Source organism: Euleptes europaea, chromosome 1 (genome assembly GCF_029931775.1).
Source record: "Euleptes europaea isolate rEulEur1 chromosome 1, rEulEur1.hap1, whole genome shotgun sequence".
NCBI classification, from domain to species: Eukaryota; Metazoa; Chordata; class Lepidosauria; order Squamata; family Sphaerodactylidae; genus Euleptes; species Euleptes europaea.
The window spans coordinates 145,603,405-145,616,923 of NC_079312.1; the positions used below are offsets into that span (position 1 = coordinate 145,603,405).

General features: G+C 45.0%; 1 protein-coding gene across 4 annotated transcripts in view; it reads left to right on the forward strand.

Annotated features, from left to right (window-relative positions):
- Positions 1–12,717, forward strand: part of CACNB3 (calcium voltage-gated channel auxiliary subunit beta 3) — a 38,013-nt gene extending 25,296 nt beyond the window's left edge. For all 4 annotated transcript variants that reach the window (XM_056857841.1, XM_056857836.1, XM_056857823.1 and 1 more), the window contains exons 10-13: positions 8,203–8,354; positions 9,551–9,646; positions 10,902–11,060; positions 12,349–12,717. In XM_056857841.1, the coding sequence (XP_056713819.1) occupies positions 8,203–8,354; positions 9,551–9,646; positions 10,902–11,060; positions 12,349–12,663 (722 nt within the window). In that variant the 3' untranslated portion in view covers positions 12,664–12,717. The remainder of the gene's footprint in view (positions 1–8,202; positions 8,355–9,550; positions 9,647–10,901; positions 11,061–12,348) is intronic.
- The last annotated feature ends 802 nt before the right edge of the window (positions 12,718–13,519 follow it).

Genomic DNA, 13,519 nt, shown 5'->3' on the forward strand with positions numbered 1-13,519 from the left:
GGCGACCCCTTCTGGACCACATAAAATCGGACCCCCTGACCCAATCTTCAGGGTTCATTCAAGGAGAGTCCCTTGAAGCTATCTTGAAAATTTGGGGCCTCCAAAAATGCCTCCCCCAGAGCTCATTAAAAAAATTCCCATAGTGAAAAGATTGGGAAAACTGAAGCCGAAAAAAGCCGAATACCTATTTGGCTGATTCAGCAATTGGCTATTTGGCTTTGGCTTTATTCCCAGGTTTTGGTACCTGGTAAAACTGAAACCTGAATATTGCCGAAACAGCTGATTTCGGGTTTATTTTCAGTTTGGGATTATCGATATGCACAACCCTAGTCCTCTCCAAGGAGGATAACCGGACCAAGCCAGATTGTGATGACAACTTCCCTGGAATTTCAAAGAGACACTCTACATCTGAAGGAAGTGTAGGAACTAATGCTCTGCTTCCTGAAATTCCAAAAATCAAAGAGTGTGAAAATAGGTCTCAACCTAACCAAGTACATCCTAAAGAATGGCTTGAGATTTCACATGAGGAGTTGAATCATATGGAAGAGAATGATGATGAGGAATGCCAGAGTAAAAAGAAAGAAAGAATGGATTGGCTCTGTTAGTAGAAAAGTTTGAGAATGACATCTCGAAGGAAATACAGAAAATGTCGATCATTATCTTGGCAGGTTTCCAACTCTGAAACTCTTCATCAAAGGCCAGCCCTAAAGACAATAATATTTATGAAGGGTTATCTTATACCATTGTTTTCCTGGGTTCTGTATATGAAAGTGTTGGAATTTTTTTGTCTCGATAACCGTGTCTCCATCTGACCATTCATTCAAACCACAGAGGCAGCTTTGAACTTGAAAGTGCAATGAGGAGTTGAAACAATACATTTTACAGATGTTTTAGTCCTGTGACTTTTTATTGTACAAAATGCCTGATTCCACATTAGTCATCAGTTCAGCATATATTTAATATGTTTGTACAATATTAATTATGAACAATTTTATTTGCATAGTTATTTTGGTCTATTTTTATAAATTACAGTCCCATTGACTATTAGGCCAGCAAAGGCATTTAATAACACCATATAGCTAATTAACTCTCACTGAGATATAAATAGCTTCCATATTGCATTGTTTCTGCTCGCTGGTAGGCATTTTGATTTAAGAAAATATTTCTTTTTTACTATATATTGGTTTTCTAATGTGATTCATATGGTATTTAAAACCCTGCATTTAGCACTGTTGTTCAAGGAACCTATTAGAATAATTTCTCCAACATCCTGAATATCTGGACCAAAAGGTTACTGTATGCATGTAGATCTAGGCCACCCACTGTTATTATTTTCCATTTTTTCTTTAAAAGTAATATCAAAAGGCTCTTCTGTGTGTCTTAGCGCATTAGAGAAACCTGGTTTCAGGGAAACCTGATTTCAGGGTGTGAAAGACGAGGTCATGGGTGGAAAATGGTATCATTATTTCTTATAGACCTGAGTGGAGATTTCCTTTGGCAGAGCTGCCTGTTGGAACCAGAGTTGTACAGGTGCAGCTGTTTAAATCCAGCCCTTCAGATTTCCAGAGATAACAAGCTATGGTCTTCTCTTACCAAGTAACTTTAATTATTTAAGAAATTTTAATAATCAGGAAGAAAGATGCATACTTTTTCAATGTTTGTTGTTTTTTGTTGTATATTATTTCTATTGTATTGTTTAATAAATAACCAATTTAATTTAAAGTTTCTTCACCTCCTGCAGTGACCAACAAATGAGATTTATTTATATACCTTTTGTTATGTATTTAGTTGGTGCAAGGACTATGCTGAACTATTAAACTGCTAAACTGTTAAACTCAGCTGTGCAGAACAGTGTTGAGCTTGAGGCTCTGCTCCAGGCTCTGTCATCTGTTTCTCCTGTTGGGCGGTGGACTTTGGCCGTCCAACCACGGACTGGTGGTGGTGGCTCCGGGTGGTTGGAAACTGTATATAAGTTGGGGTGTTTTGCAGTTAAGTTAGTTCTCTCTTCCCTGTTAGCTGAATAAAGCGGTTGCTGTTGGAACTCTGTCTCCGGCCTTGTGTGTAACCTATGAATACATAATACTGGTGACAAAAGTGGAATTATTTAGCTGGTAGGCAGCCCGGCTAGTTCCAGCTGAGATCACTTCCAAAGCCAAGCCTTGGACGAGCTGAGGTCGCAGGTGATACCACGAGGGGAGACACAACACAACCCACAATGGCTACTGAGGGCCGCATCGAGGAGTTCGATACATCCACCCCTGAGAGGTGGGACAGCTACGCAACATGACTCACATTCTACCTGAAGGTGAATAAGATCACCGACACTGAATTTAAAAGGGCAACGTTCCTCAGTGTGTGTGGAGCTGACACATTTGAACTTGCACAGTTTATACTGAACTCGATAAGCACTGTATTACCCTAACCTGCTTCTTTTATGCCATTAAAGGTTTTGATATTGATACTGAACTTGAACAGGCGTTACTGTCTCCCACCAAACTCGAAGAGACACCACTTACAGACATCTTAGAGGCTCTACAAAAGCACTTCGCGCCTCAACCGTCCAAGATTGCCAGGCAGCATGCATTCTACCAGTGAAATCAAGCCCCGGACGAGTCTCGCTGCATACTTCATGGCCCTGTGTAAGGCTGCCTGCTGTTGCAACTTTGCCGACCTCAACACCACACTCAGGGACCGGCTAGTTTGTGGCCTGTACAATGAGAAGGTTCAGAGGCACCTTTTTGCCGGGGGTTCCAAGCGTTCCAGCCAGCAGAAAATGGCAGGAAAATCATGTGCAAGCTGTGGAGACCAGCATGACCATCAATTAAGTAGGTTGTGGGGTACCACGGCAGTTGGGGAGCAACAAGCAAACACCAGGGCACTCATCAATGACACATCCAGAGTGTGGAACTCAACAAGATACCCTCGTTGGAAAAGATCCACTAACCGTCAAAATACAAGCTGTCCTGTGTGAAATGGAGGTTGACTCGGGGTCCACCCTCTCCATTGTCTCCGCTGAAACATTCAAGCATCTTTGTGCGAACAGGGGATCGCCTCGCCTGCAACCAAGCAACCTCGTCCTCACCGATTTCCAAAAAAAGAAGGGTCAAGGGCATCGCCCAAGTCGACGAATGCTACAAATCGATCCGACTGTCACGCCAATCCGGCTCAAGCCCGTCGAGTGCCATTCATACTCAAGGAAAAGATCAATGCTGAACTGGACCGTCTCATCAAACAAGGTGTCCTGGAGCCAATTCCCAACGCCAAGTGGGAAACACCTATCATCATGCCACTGAAGTCCAACAGCAAAGTAAGAATATGTGCTGACTACAAATGCACTATCAACAAAGCCCTTCAGCAGCATTCATATAATCATCAGTCACCTCATCATCAGTCACCTCCTCACATCCCTGGCTGGGGGCAAAGTCTTCTCCAAGCTCAACTTCGCCCAAGCATACCAACAGCTTCCAGTCGATATGGCCTCTGCCGAAGCTCAGACAATTGTCACCCATAGGGGAACATTCTGTGTCAAATGCCTCCAGTTTGGGGTCAGCATGGCACCAAAGATCTTTCAAGGCCTTAATGGAAGATGTCCTAAAAGGTCTTCCAGGGGTCATTCCCTACTTCTATGATGTCCTTGTCACTGGTGAGTCCAAGGAGGAACTCATTAATTGTGTTTGTCAAGTCCTCAGTCATTTCAAGGCCGTCAGCCTCACCGTCAAGAAAGAGAAATGCCAGTTGGGTCTACCGCAAGCAGAATTTTTAGGATTCCTCTTTAGTGCTTTCGGAATCCACCCAACTCCTGCAAAGGTCAAGGCCATCCACAACGCACTGCCACCTAAGACCAAGCAGGAGCTCCAGGCATTCCTCAGACTCCTGAACTTGTATCATTCCTTTTTGCCCAACAAGGCATCCATTGCAGAGCCCTTGCACCATCTCCTTGATAAGACAACACCATGGTCCTGGGGGCATCTGCAATAGTCCACCTTCAACGCTGTGAAACAATTACTGTTGTTGTCCAGTCATCTGGTCCACTTCGACGAACGGAGGCCGGTCGTTCTGTCCTGCGACGCCTCACCATGTGGTGTTGGCGCCGTCTTGAGTCATAGGTTGCCATACGGCCGAGAGGCCCCAGTCACCTACTACTCATGGACATTGTCTCTGATGGAAAGGAACTATACCCAGACTGACAAGGAGGCACTGGCAGTCGCCGCAAGCATAAAAAAAATTCCACTACTACATCTACGGTCGCCCTTTCGCCATTGTCACGGACCACAAGCCGCTCCTGGGCCTCTTTGTTCCTGACCAGCAAACACCTCAGATCCAGTCTCCTCTGATGCTCAGATGCTCCTCTGATGCTCATTTTCCTTAACGCGTACAACTTTGAGCTGCACCACCGTCCTGGATGGGGCAACAGTCACGCCAATACCCTCAGCCATCTGCCTCAAGACGAGTCTGACTGGGACCCCTCGCCAGCCCATGATATCATCCGCATGGAGACGCTGCCAGAGCCACCACTCCATGCTTCTGACGTTGCCGCCTATTCGTCGAATCCCTGGGTGTTTTGCAGTTAAGTGTTTTGCAGTTAAGTTTTGCAGTTAAGTCTCTTCCCTGATAGCTGAATAAAACAGTTGCTGTTGGAACTCTGTCTCCGGCCTTCTGTGTAACGTATGCATACATAATACCTTTTATACTTCATTGGGAGAGGACTTGCAGTGTTTTCAGAAGTACCTCTTATACATATACCAAAGGAACTGTCTGTCCATCTCAGTTTTATTGCCCTCCCCCCTTCCTCAAAGGAGATTGGGGGGCATATATGGTTCTCTCCTCCTACACTTTATCCCCACACCAAACCTGTGAGACAGGTTAGGTTGAGTAGCTGGCACAGGGTCCACCCAGTGGTTTGTGGCTTAGTGGGGATTTGAGTCCCTTTGATCATGCATTGTTCAGGAACTTTGTACAGTTGACAGCTTATTATATTATTATGCCAGTATTATAAATAAGGGAGATGAGGTTAACAGATTGTGGGTTGCCAGACACCACCTAGTGCAGGGGTCTCAAAACTGCGGCTCCAGAGCCGCATGCGGCTCTTTGGCCCGTTGAGTGCGGCTCTCCGAACTTGGTTCGGAGCCCCTACTCTTGCGCCCTCTCGCTCCGGCAGCTGGACTAAGAGAGAGAGAGCGGGCGAGCGGGCGCACTGTCTCCCCCCCCCTGCCATGGAGAATGGCCGGGTCCCCCTTTCCCTTGCCCTCAATGGTTGGGAGCCTGAAGCCTCCCCTCCCCTCCCCTCTAGCTGCGTGATTGCTGGGCGGGCAGCTCAGCGGTTCCTCCCCCCCCGCCTATCAGCTGTTGGGCAAGGCGGGCTTCCTTTGGTAGACCTGGCCTCCGGCTGAGTCCCATTGGGAGGCCATGTCTACCCACTGGCTTTCTTGGCGGTAGACCTGGACTCCGAGGAGGGGAAAAAGTCCCCCTTCAGAGGCCAAGTCTACCAATTGGCTTCTAAGGGCCTCTGGAGGCCAGGTCTACTGCCAAGAAAGCCAGTGGGTAGACCTGGCCTCCCAATGGGACTCAGCCGGAGGCCAGGTCTACCAATAAGCTTTTATGGTGGTAGACCAGGCCTCCAGACGAGGACTCCGGACGGGGAGGGGGAAATGGCAGGGACTTTCAATTAAATTTTTGTCAATAAATAAGATCACTATTAAGTATGATATCAAGTTTTATTCAGTGTACCTATAGTTTAATTAAGACTTAAAACTTTAATTAAAGTTTATTAAGTTAATAAACAGTGTACCTACCTATATAGTTTAAGTTTAAGAAATTTGGCTCTCAAAAGAAATCTCAATCGCTGTACTGTTGATATTTGGCTCTTGTGACTAATGAGTTTGCCGACCCCTGACCTAGTGAGTTGATGGCAGAGGCGAGATTTCAACCAGGGACTACCTGGTTTGTAGCTCAGTCTACAGTAGCTCAGAAGAAATGGTTGTATGCAAACACTTGACAATAGCAAAAGTGACTGTCTTCAGTTTAGGGTGCAGCAGACAGGTTTTTGCAGAGTGGAGAGCAGTTTGATCAAGGACTCACTGCTCATTGTTTGTTTGTACCCTCATCTCGATTTTTGATAAATACAGACACCTGCAAACCCTGTTTGACCAAAGATTATAGGAGCTGGTATATACACCACAGGAAGCAAAACCTGCCCCAAACCATGTTCACTTTTCTCAGAAGCTATTATCTGCATACAGCCTTAGAAACATTTTTAAAATCCCAATCATCAGCAACAAAGACAGAAGAAGAAGAAATCGGAAAAATAATGTGATGTAACAAGAAAAGCAATAAAATATGTAGGAATTTATCTAACAGGACATTATTCAAGGACAACTATCAAAAAAGGCTTGCAGAGATGGGAAAGCTAAGAATTTAATGGCTAGGAAGAATATCTGCAATTAAAATGAATATATTGCCAAAGTTAACTTTACTATTTTAAATGTTACCAATTTATATAGAAGAAAAGATTTCCAAAGAATGGTAGGAAACGATTAATCATTTCATCTGTAGTGGGGAAAAAGAGTAAGAATTAAAATATTACTGGATGAAAAAAATTGGTTTAGCAGTACTAAATATAAAGCTGTATCATCAAGCAGCCACATTAGGTTGGCTGACAGATTGGATCATTGATCCCAACCGAAGGACAGAAAAATGGGAAATGATAGATGCTAAAAAAGGTATACATAACTATCTATGGATCAAGAAATCTTTAAGGATAGTTCAAACCCAAGTCAGGAAACATGTTTTGAGAGATGGTCTGTTAAGAATATGGTACCAGTGTAAACTAAGTAAGTAAACTAAATCCTCCAGTCTTGCCACTGAATATCCCCAGTTCATGCATACAGTGCTTAAGAAGCATAACTGATCTTATAACATGAGAATATGATTGATAATCAAGGGAAAATAAAAACTTAGCAAAAAATTAAAGAAGGAACGAATATTCAATTGCTCTATACCACCAAATGGTGACAAGACTAAGGGAACAAATAGCTGCGGAGGGAAGCCAACTACGAAGGAAAACGGACTTTGAACAATTAATAACTACAAATACAGGACATTGGTTAGGAAAAAAATATATAAAATCATATTGCAATCTGATACTGAAACAGAGCAGGTAAAAGGCAGTATGATAATATGGATGCAAAATTTTGGAGGAAATATATAAACAATGGGAGGATGTATAGAGTAAAAAAATTAAGTTCACAGAATGTCAAACATTAAGACAGAATGGGTATAAAATGTTCTACAGATGGTTTATTTCACCCAAAGTATAGTGAAAACTAATAGTAACTGTAGAGAGAACTGTTGGAAATGTCAAAATATGGATGCATCCTTCTATCATATGCAAGAAAGCAACAAAATACTGGGCAGAGATTCATGATGAAATGCAAAAGATTTTAAAAATTAAGTTTATGATGGACCCCAAAATTATTAAATATATTACCAAGTAATAGGCTGAAAATATGTAATGAACTATTCAAATATATGGTGACAGCAGCAATAATATTATTTGCAGCAAAATGGAAAGTAGATAAATGCTCAAGTCTAATTGAGTGGAAGAATAAATTAGCTGAATACGATGTCTTGGCAAAACTGGTATCTTATATACATAATATACCACTATCAGAATTTCAAGGAAAATGGAATGCCTTTCATACATATATGAGTGGAAGCTTAGGTAGGAATTAAAGCTAAAAGGAAAAGATTTAAAAGAGAAATGTTTTATAAGAAACTTTTCTGTTAAGCAAATGTAGAGGAAAATGAGATTAAGATGTAATATAATACAACAGTATAGAAGTGAATTGTTAGAAATGTAAGAAGTTCTACACATAGATGTTAAACTCATTATACTCATCTGTATGTTGTAATAATTAAAACAATTAACTTAAAAAACCTCCCAACCAATTGTTCTCTCCATACTCCTGCTTGCTTCTTAGAATATGACCCCCCATCCAATTGTTCTCAACCTTTTTTGCATCACTCCAAACTCTCCCCTCTCTTATGTTATCCTTTGCCCCATCATCTCTTTTGCCATGCTAAGAAATTCCATTTTCTTCATGTGACTGATATATTCACCACCACCAGTCTGCACAGTCAAGCTCACATTTGAATAGTGGTGAGGAGCACTGAGTTGGTGAGAAACTTCTGTTTCCTTCCCAGCTGAAGTCCAGAGTGAGATCGAGCGGATTTTTGAACTGGCCAAGTCATTGCAGTTGGTTGTGTTAGATGCCGACACCATCAACCACCCAGCACAGCTGGCCAAAACCTCGCTGGCCCCCATCATTGTCTATGTCAAGGTCTCCTCCCCAAAGGTGAGCTAGGGAGAAGAGACAGCCTACCTAGGGGCGGTTTTCCTCTCTTGACGTTTGAATCATGATTAGGTATGAATGCCTGTGCCCTAATTGTATGTTGTACTGCCCCCTAATGGTGGGTTGGGGTATTAGTTCCTTCCAGTTGGGTCCGCCACTCAATACAGAGTTAGGGTGAAGGCAGGGCCTCGATCAGAAGAGATGCTCTAACCCATCACATGCAGTTTGCAGGCTCTTGCGGCCTTAGTTTGGCTCAGGGCTATGAAGGGAAAGGATATTTAACTCTTCAGCCTCCACTTAAAAACCTCTACTTTATTGCATTGTCTTCAAATACTGTACTCCTCTATGAAGTAATTAATTAATTAAATACATTTGTTTTGCTATTCAAAATTAGGCCCCCTGCTTTGTTGTTAGCATTTTAAAGGGGGGGGGGAATGGTGGTGTTAACAAACATGTACTTCCTTCTTTAAAATGCTAATAAGCAGAGCCGTGGAACTGATTCCTTGCCCTGCACAGCCTGCTCCAGAAGCAAATAGAGGCCTCATGAGCCTGCAATGTGTACATTATGGAAGTGTGATCTTTGCCTCATCTGGCTGAGTCCTCAGGTTGGTTTCTGCTTAGGTTTTCATCTTTTTGCTGAAAGGGCAGGGGAAACAAGTATGTACTACAGGCAAGTACATAATTTAAAAAGGTTAGAGCACATGGTTAGTAACACAAGGGTTGCCAGGCTGCCACCCAGTGACCAGTCAACACTGAATCGGAACACTATCTTTTTCCTTTGCTTTCTGCTGCCATGTGCAGGGTTCCAGATATGTCACTCCACGGGGCATAGGCAGGACATGTGAAGCAAGGGGGGAATAGGGAGGGCAGATGTAAAGTTTGTGAACTGGTGCCTGTCATTCCACTGAGAGGTCACTCTTAGCCTGCCCAGCCTACTGGTCTTCAGGGAGGGAGTTGTGGCTCCCCTCCCTTTACAGAAAGAGTCACAAACATAAGCCTCTAGTTGTGGCTCCTAGGAAGCCTGTTCTGTCCTGCAGCTGTGGCTTCAGAGACTGTAGGAGTGAGGCAGCTGGGGGGGGGTCTCTGAGGCTGATGGAGAAGGCTTCCTGGTTCACTGTTCAGTCTCAGCTAGCTCTGGATGGTCTTGTCGCGTCCCTTCTGACGCTGTGTGTTGTGTGCATTCTTTTTCCCTGTGGAAGGTGCTGCAGCGCCTGATCAAGTCCAGAGGGAAATCTCAGGTGAAGCACCTCAATGTCCAGATGATGGCCGCTGACAAGCTTGTGCAGTGTCCTCCGGTGAGTTTTTAAAGGGGACGCATCTCTCCCGTTCCACCCCTACACCACTGTGCCCTCCCTCCCCTAAGGTACTCAAGCCACGCTCTTTGCTAGCCCACTGTGCGAGCCTCTTAACTTCACAATACCACCCCATGGTTGGTATCAAGCCTTTCTGTCTGTTCAGCAGCATTCCTGTTCATACCGCTTTCAGTGGTTTAAAGAGCAAAAACCTCTGGCAGGTACCACAACCTGCGTCGGTGACCACGTCCTCCTTCAGTGATGATCGAAAATAAAAATAAACTGATGTGAGGCATCATTCAGGGAGTCACAAATGTGCTTGGCAGCTTGCTTCTGTCTAGCACATTAAAAAAAAATTCTGGTGAGATCCTTTACCACTTTCTCAGGCCTGGAGAAGAACAGAGCTTACTGAATGTGGAAAAGGTCAGACTTCAAAAAGCATTGGAAACCAGCCTTCCAGGACTCAGCATGAGCCCCTTCTCTCCCCCTGCTCACTTTGGAGCAATCCCTGCAGTCATGCTGAGCTTTGGAAGTGCCAGGAGTGCCCCAAAGCTCCGTGTGGACCACAGCCAGTCTCCCCTCCCCTCTGGGGGACAAGGAGCACAGTCTGGGGCTGGCTGCCAAGGGCACCTGAAATGTGCAGACCCTCCTGGTACTTTTATTTAATAAAAAGTACCGTTTGATCATGTGCAGAGTGCTTTCCCCCTCTCCCCTGAGCAATAGCAGCCTCTCCTTAGATGTTTAGAACAAAGGAGCAGAGCTTCTTTCCAGGACAGACTGGCAGGGTTTGAGCCTTTAACCCCCATGTGTGTGTAAAGTGCCGTCAAGTCACAGCGGACTTATGGTGACCCCTTTTGGGGTTTTCATGGCAAGAGACTAACAGAGGTGGTTGGCCAGTGCCTTCCTCTGCACAGCAACCATGGTATTCCTTGGTGGTCTCCCATCCAAATACTAACCAGGGCTGACCCTGCTTAGCTTCTGAGATCTGACGAGATCAGGCTAGCCTGGGCCATCCAGCATTGCCCTTGCTTCACATTACAAACATTCTGAGAAATACAATCTAAAAAATAACTGGGAACATAAGGCTTATAACTTATGGTGTTTTTTCTATAGCACTGGTAAATCTCCTCCCTATCATGATGACCCACTATGCCTCATGTTCTGGAGTGTCCACTGCTTGACCTCTGTTGGTGTTGCTGTTCTGAGGATTGGTTCTCTATTTTTCACGCTGTGGTTTGTTCCCCCTCCCCTTTCCCAGGAAGTCTTTGATGTGATATTGGATGAAAACCAGTTGGAGGATGCCTGTGAACACCTGGCTGAGTACCTGGAGGTGTACTGGCGAGCAACCCACCACCCTTTGCACACCCTTGGCAGCCAGAACCTCATGACACCTTCTACTGCCATTCCAAGCCTACAGGTACAAAACAACAACAACAACAACAACAAAACCCTTAAATAATGTCCTGTTAAGTCTCTTTGATTCTCCAATGTGCTTTACTTTCCATCCTAAACAACTGCTCTTATGCATCTGCAAAGATCTGGATATAGCCTGGTGAGCTGAGCGTGGTGAAAAACGTATAGCCAAAAGGTTCTCAGTTCAAATCTCACCTCTGCCACATATTAATTAAATAGGCTTAGGCAAACCATGCTCTCTCAGCCCCTCTCCCCCACTAATGTGCAATATGTGGAAGATAATGCTGCCCTATCTTACAAGGCAGTTACGATGATAGGTGATGTGCTGAACTCTGAAAACGATAAGCACTGTTGTTCTAGACAGCTTTGCTTCAAGGTACAGCTGTGTAGGAGGGAGCATCAGAGAGTACTTTATTGCCTTCATTGAAAGTGTTGCCATACGTGTACTCTTTTTCTTCCTTTTGCTTCATCATCCTACTCTCCACTTCAAAAAAAAATCCCAACTGCATTAAAAAAACCAAGTTTTTAACTATAAATTAACTATAAGTTATACTATAAATTATACTTAAATTAAGTAATTTGAGAATATTTACTTCATTTATACCCTGCCTTTCTCCCCAGTGGGGCCCCAAAGCAGTTTACACTGTTCTCCTCTCCTCCATTTTATCTGCACAACAACCCTCTGAGGTAAGCCAGGCTGAGCGTGCGTGACTGGCCCAAGGTCACCCAGTGAGCTTCCCTGGCCGAGTGGTGTCGTCATTACAGTGTCAAACTAGGATCTGGGAGACCCAGGTTCACGTCCCCACTCGGCTGTGGAAGGTCGCGGGGTGACCCTGGGCCAGTCACTGGTTCTCAGCCTAAGCTATCTCACAGAGTTGTTGTCATGAGGGTAAAGTCGATAAGGGGGATTTAGTAGTATACAAATAGCTAAACAAGTAAATGACTTAAGTCCTGCTCGAATCAACTGACTGTAGTTGTCTGTCGCTGCATGCATCTGATGAAGTGGACTCCAGCCCCATGAAAACTTCTACTTGAATAAAAACTTCTTAATGTTGTATGGTGCCACAAGACTCCTAATTGTTTGAGTTGTATTGGAGCCCCCAAACCGCCCCCCCCCCCGGCATGCATTTTTACAGCTATGCCATTGAACAAAAGCTGAATTACTGACTGGCTCTAGTAGGCCTTATGACAACACTATAGGGTGCCTGTGTGGCTTGGAGCTTTTTGTGACCAGATCTCTGTCTTGCTTCTCTCTTCTCCTCCCCACCCCCTGCCCCCCATCCCCCGGTCAGAGTGAGGCGCCACAGGGTGAGCGTGGGAATGAGCACTCCCCGGTGGAGCATGACAACTTGATGCAGTCCGATGAAGCAAGTGACGCCTCCCGCAAGACTTGGGCGGTGTCATCGCAGCGCAGCTCCCGGCACTTGGAGGATGAGTATTCGGATGCCTACACTGACCTGTACCAGCCGCATCGCAATCACAACAGCGGCCTCCACAGCACCAACGGCCATGACTCACAAGACCGCCTTCTGGAGCGTGACTCTGAGCACAACCACAACGAGAGGAACTGGCAGCGCAACCGGCCTTGGGCCAAGGACAGCTACTGAGACCCCACAAGGCCCGCCGGGTCCCCACTACTGGGCCCAGGCAGCCATCCGTCCGGGGCCCAGCCCGCCTCCTCTTGGCCTGAGTGGATTGGTCCATCTTGCCTGGTATCAAGCCTTTCTGTCTTTCCCCTCCTAGCTGAACCCTCCTTCCCCCAGTATACAGGTGCTATCTATGGAACCCCAGACACAACCACAGCTGCCTGATTCCTATATGCAGGTTGGGTGAATTTGCTTCCCCACCTATGCTTTGGGTTACGAGGGCCACGATAATGTCCTTGCAGGGTAAATTCCATCAGCAGCTTTGCATCCCAATTCCATTTACTGGGAGGCGGAGGAGGAAGAGGAGTTGTGTATAATCCCCAGGAGAGAGGCAGTGTGTGTGTCTGTGCATGAGACAAGGGCCCCAGGAATTGTGGGTTCTCTTTTCTAACTCTAGGAGAGCAGAATTGTGTATTAGGATCAAGGAGTATTGGCAGCCAGGAACACTAAGCTCTGTTTCTCCTTGTGAGTTAAATACAATTTTACACAAGGAGGAACCAGAACTTCTGGTTCTGCTTGCTCGAGGACTGGGCATCAGGCTGATTTGATGCAGGTTTTTTGGCCACACAAGTATCGCCCCCACATCTGCATTCATGGGTGGAGCATAGCATGGTGCAGTGAGGGCTCTATAAAGTGTCAGCCTTGGACTCTGCTGCAAACATTCAGAGGAATAACTGAGTCATTGTGTGGAAGCATTATAATGATGGGGAATATCTGCACAAATGCATTACATGCAAAAGAGGTGAAATTGTGGCCTATCACCTCCTGGAATGCCTATAGTAAGTATAAACAGCAGATAAAATGGTAAAGAAGTCCC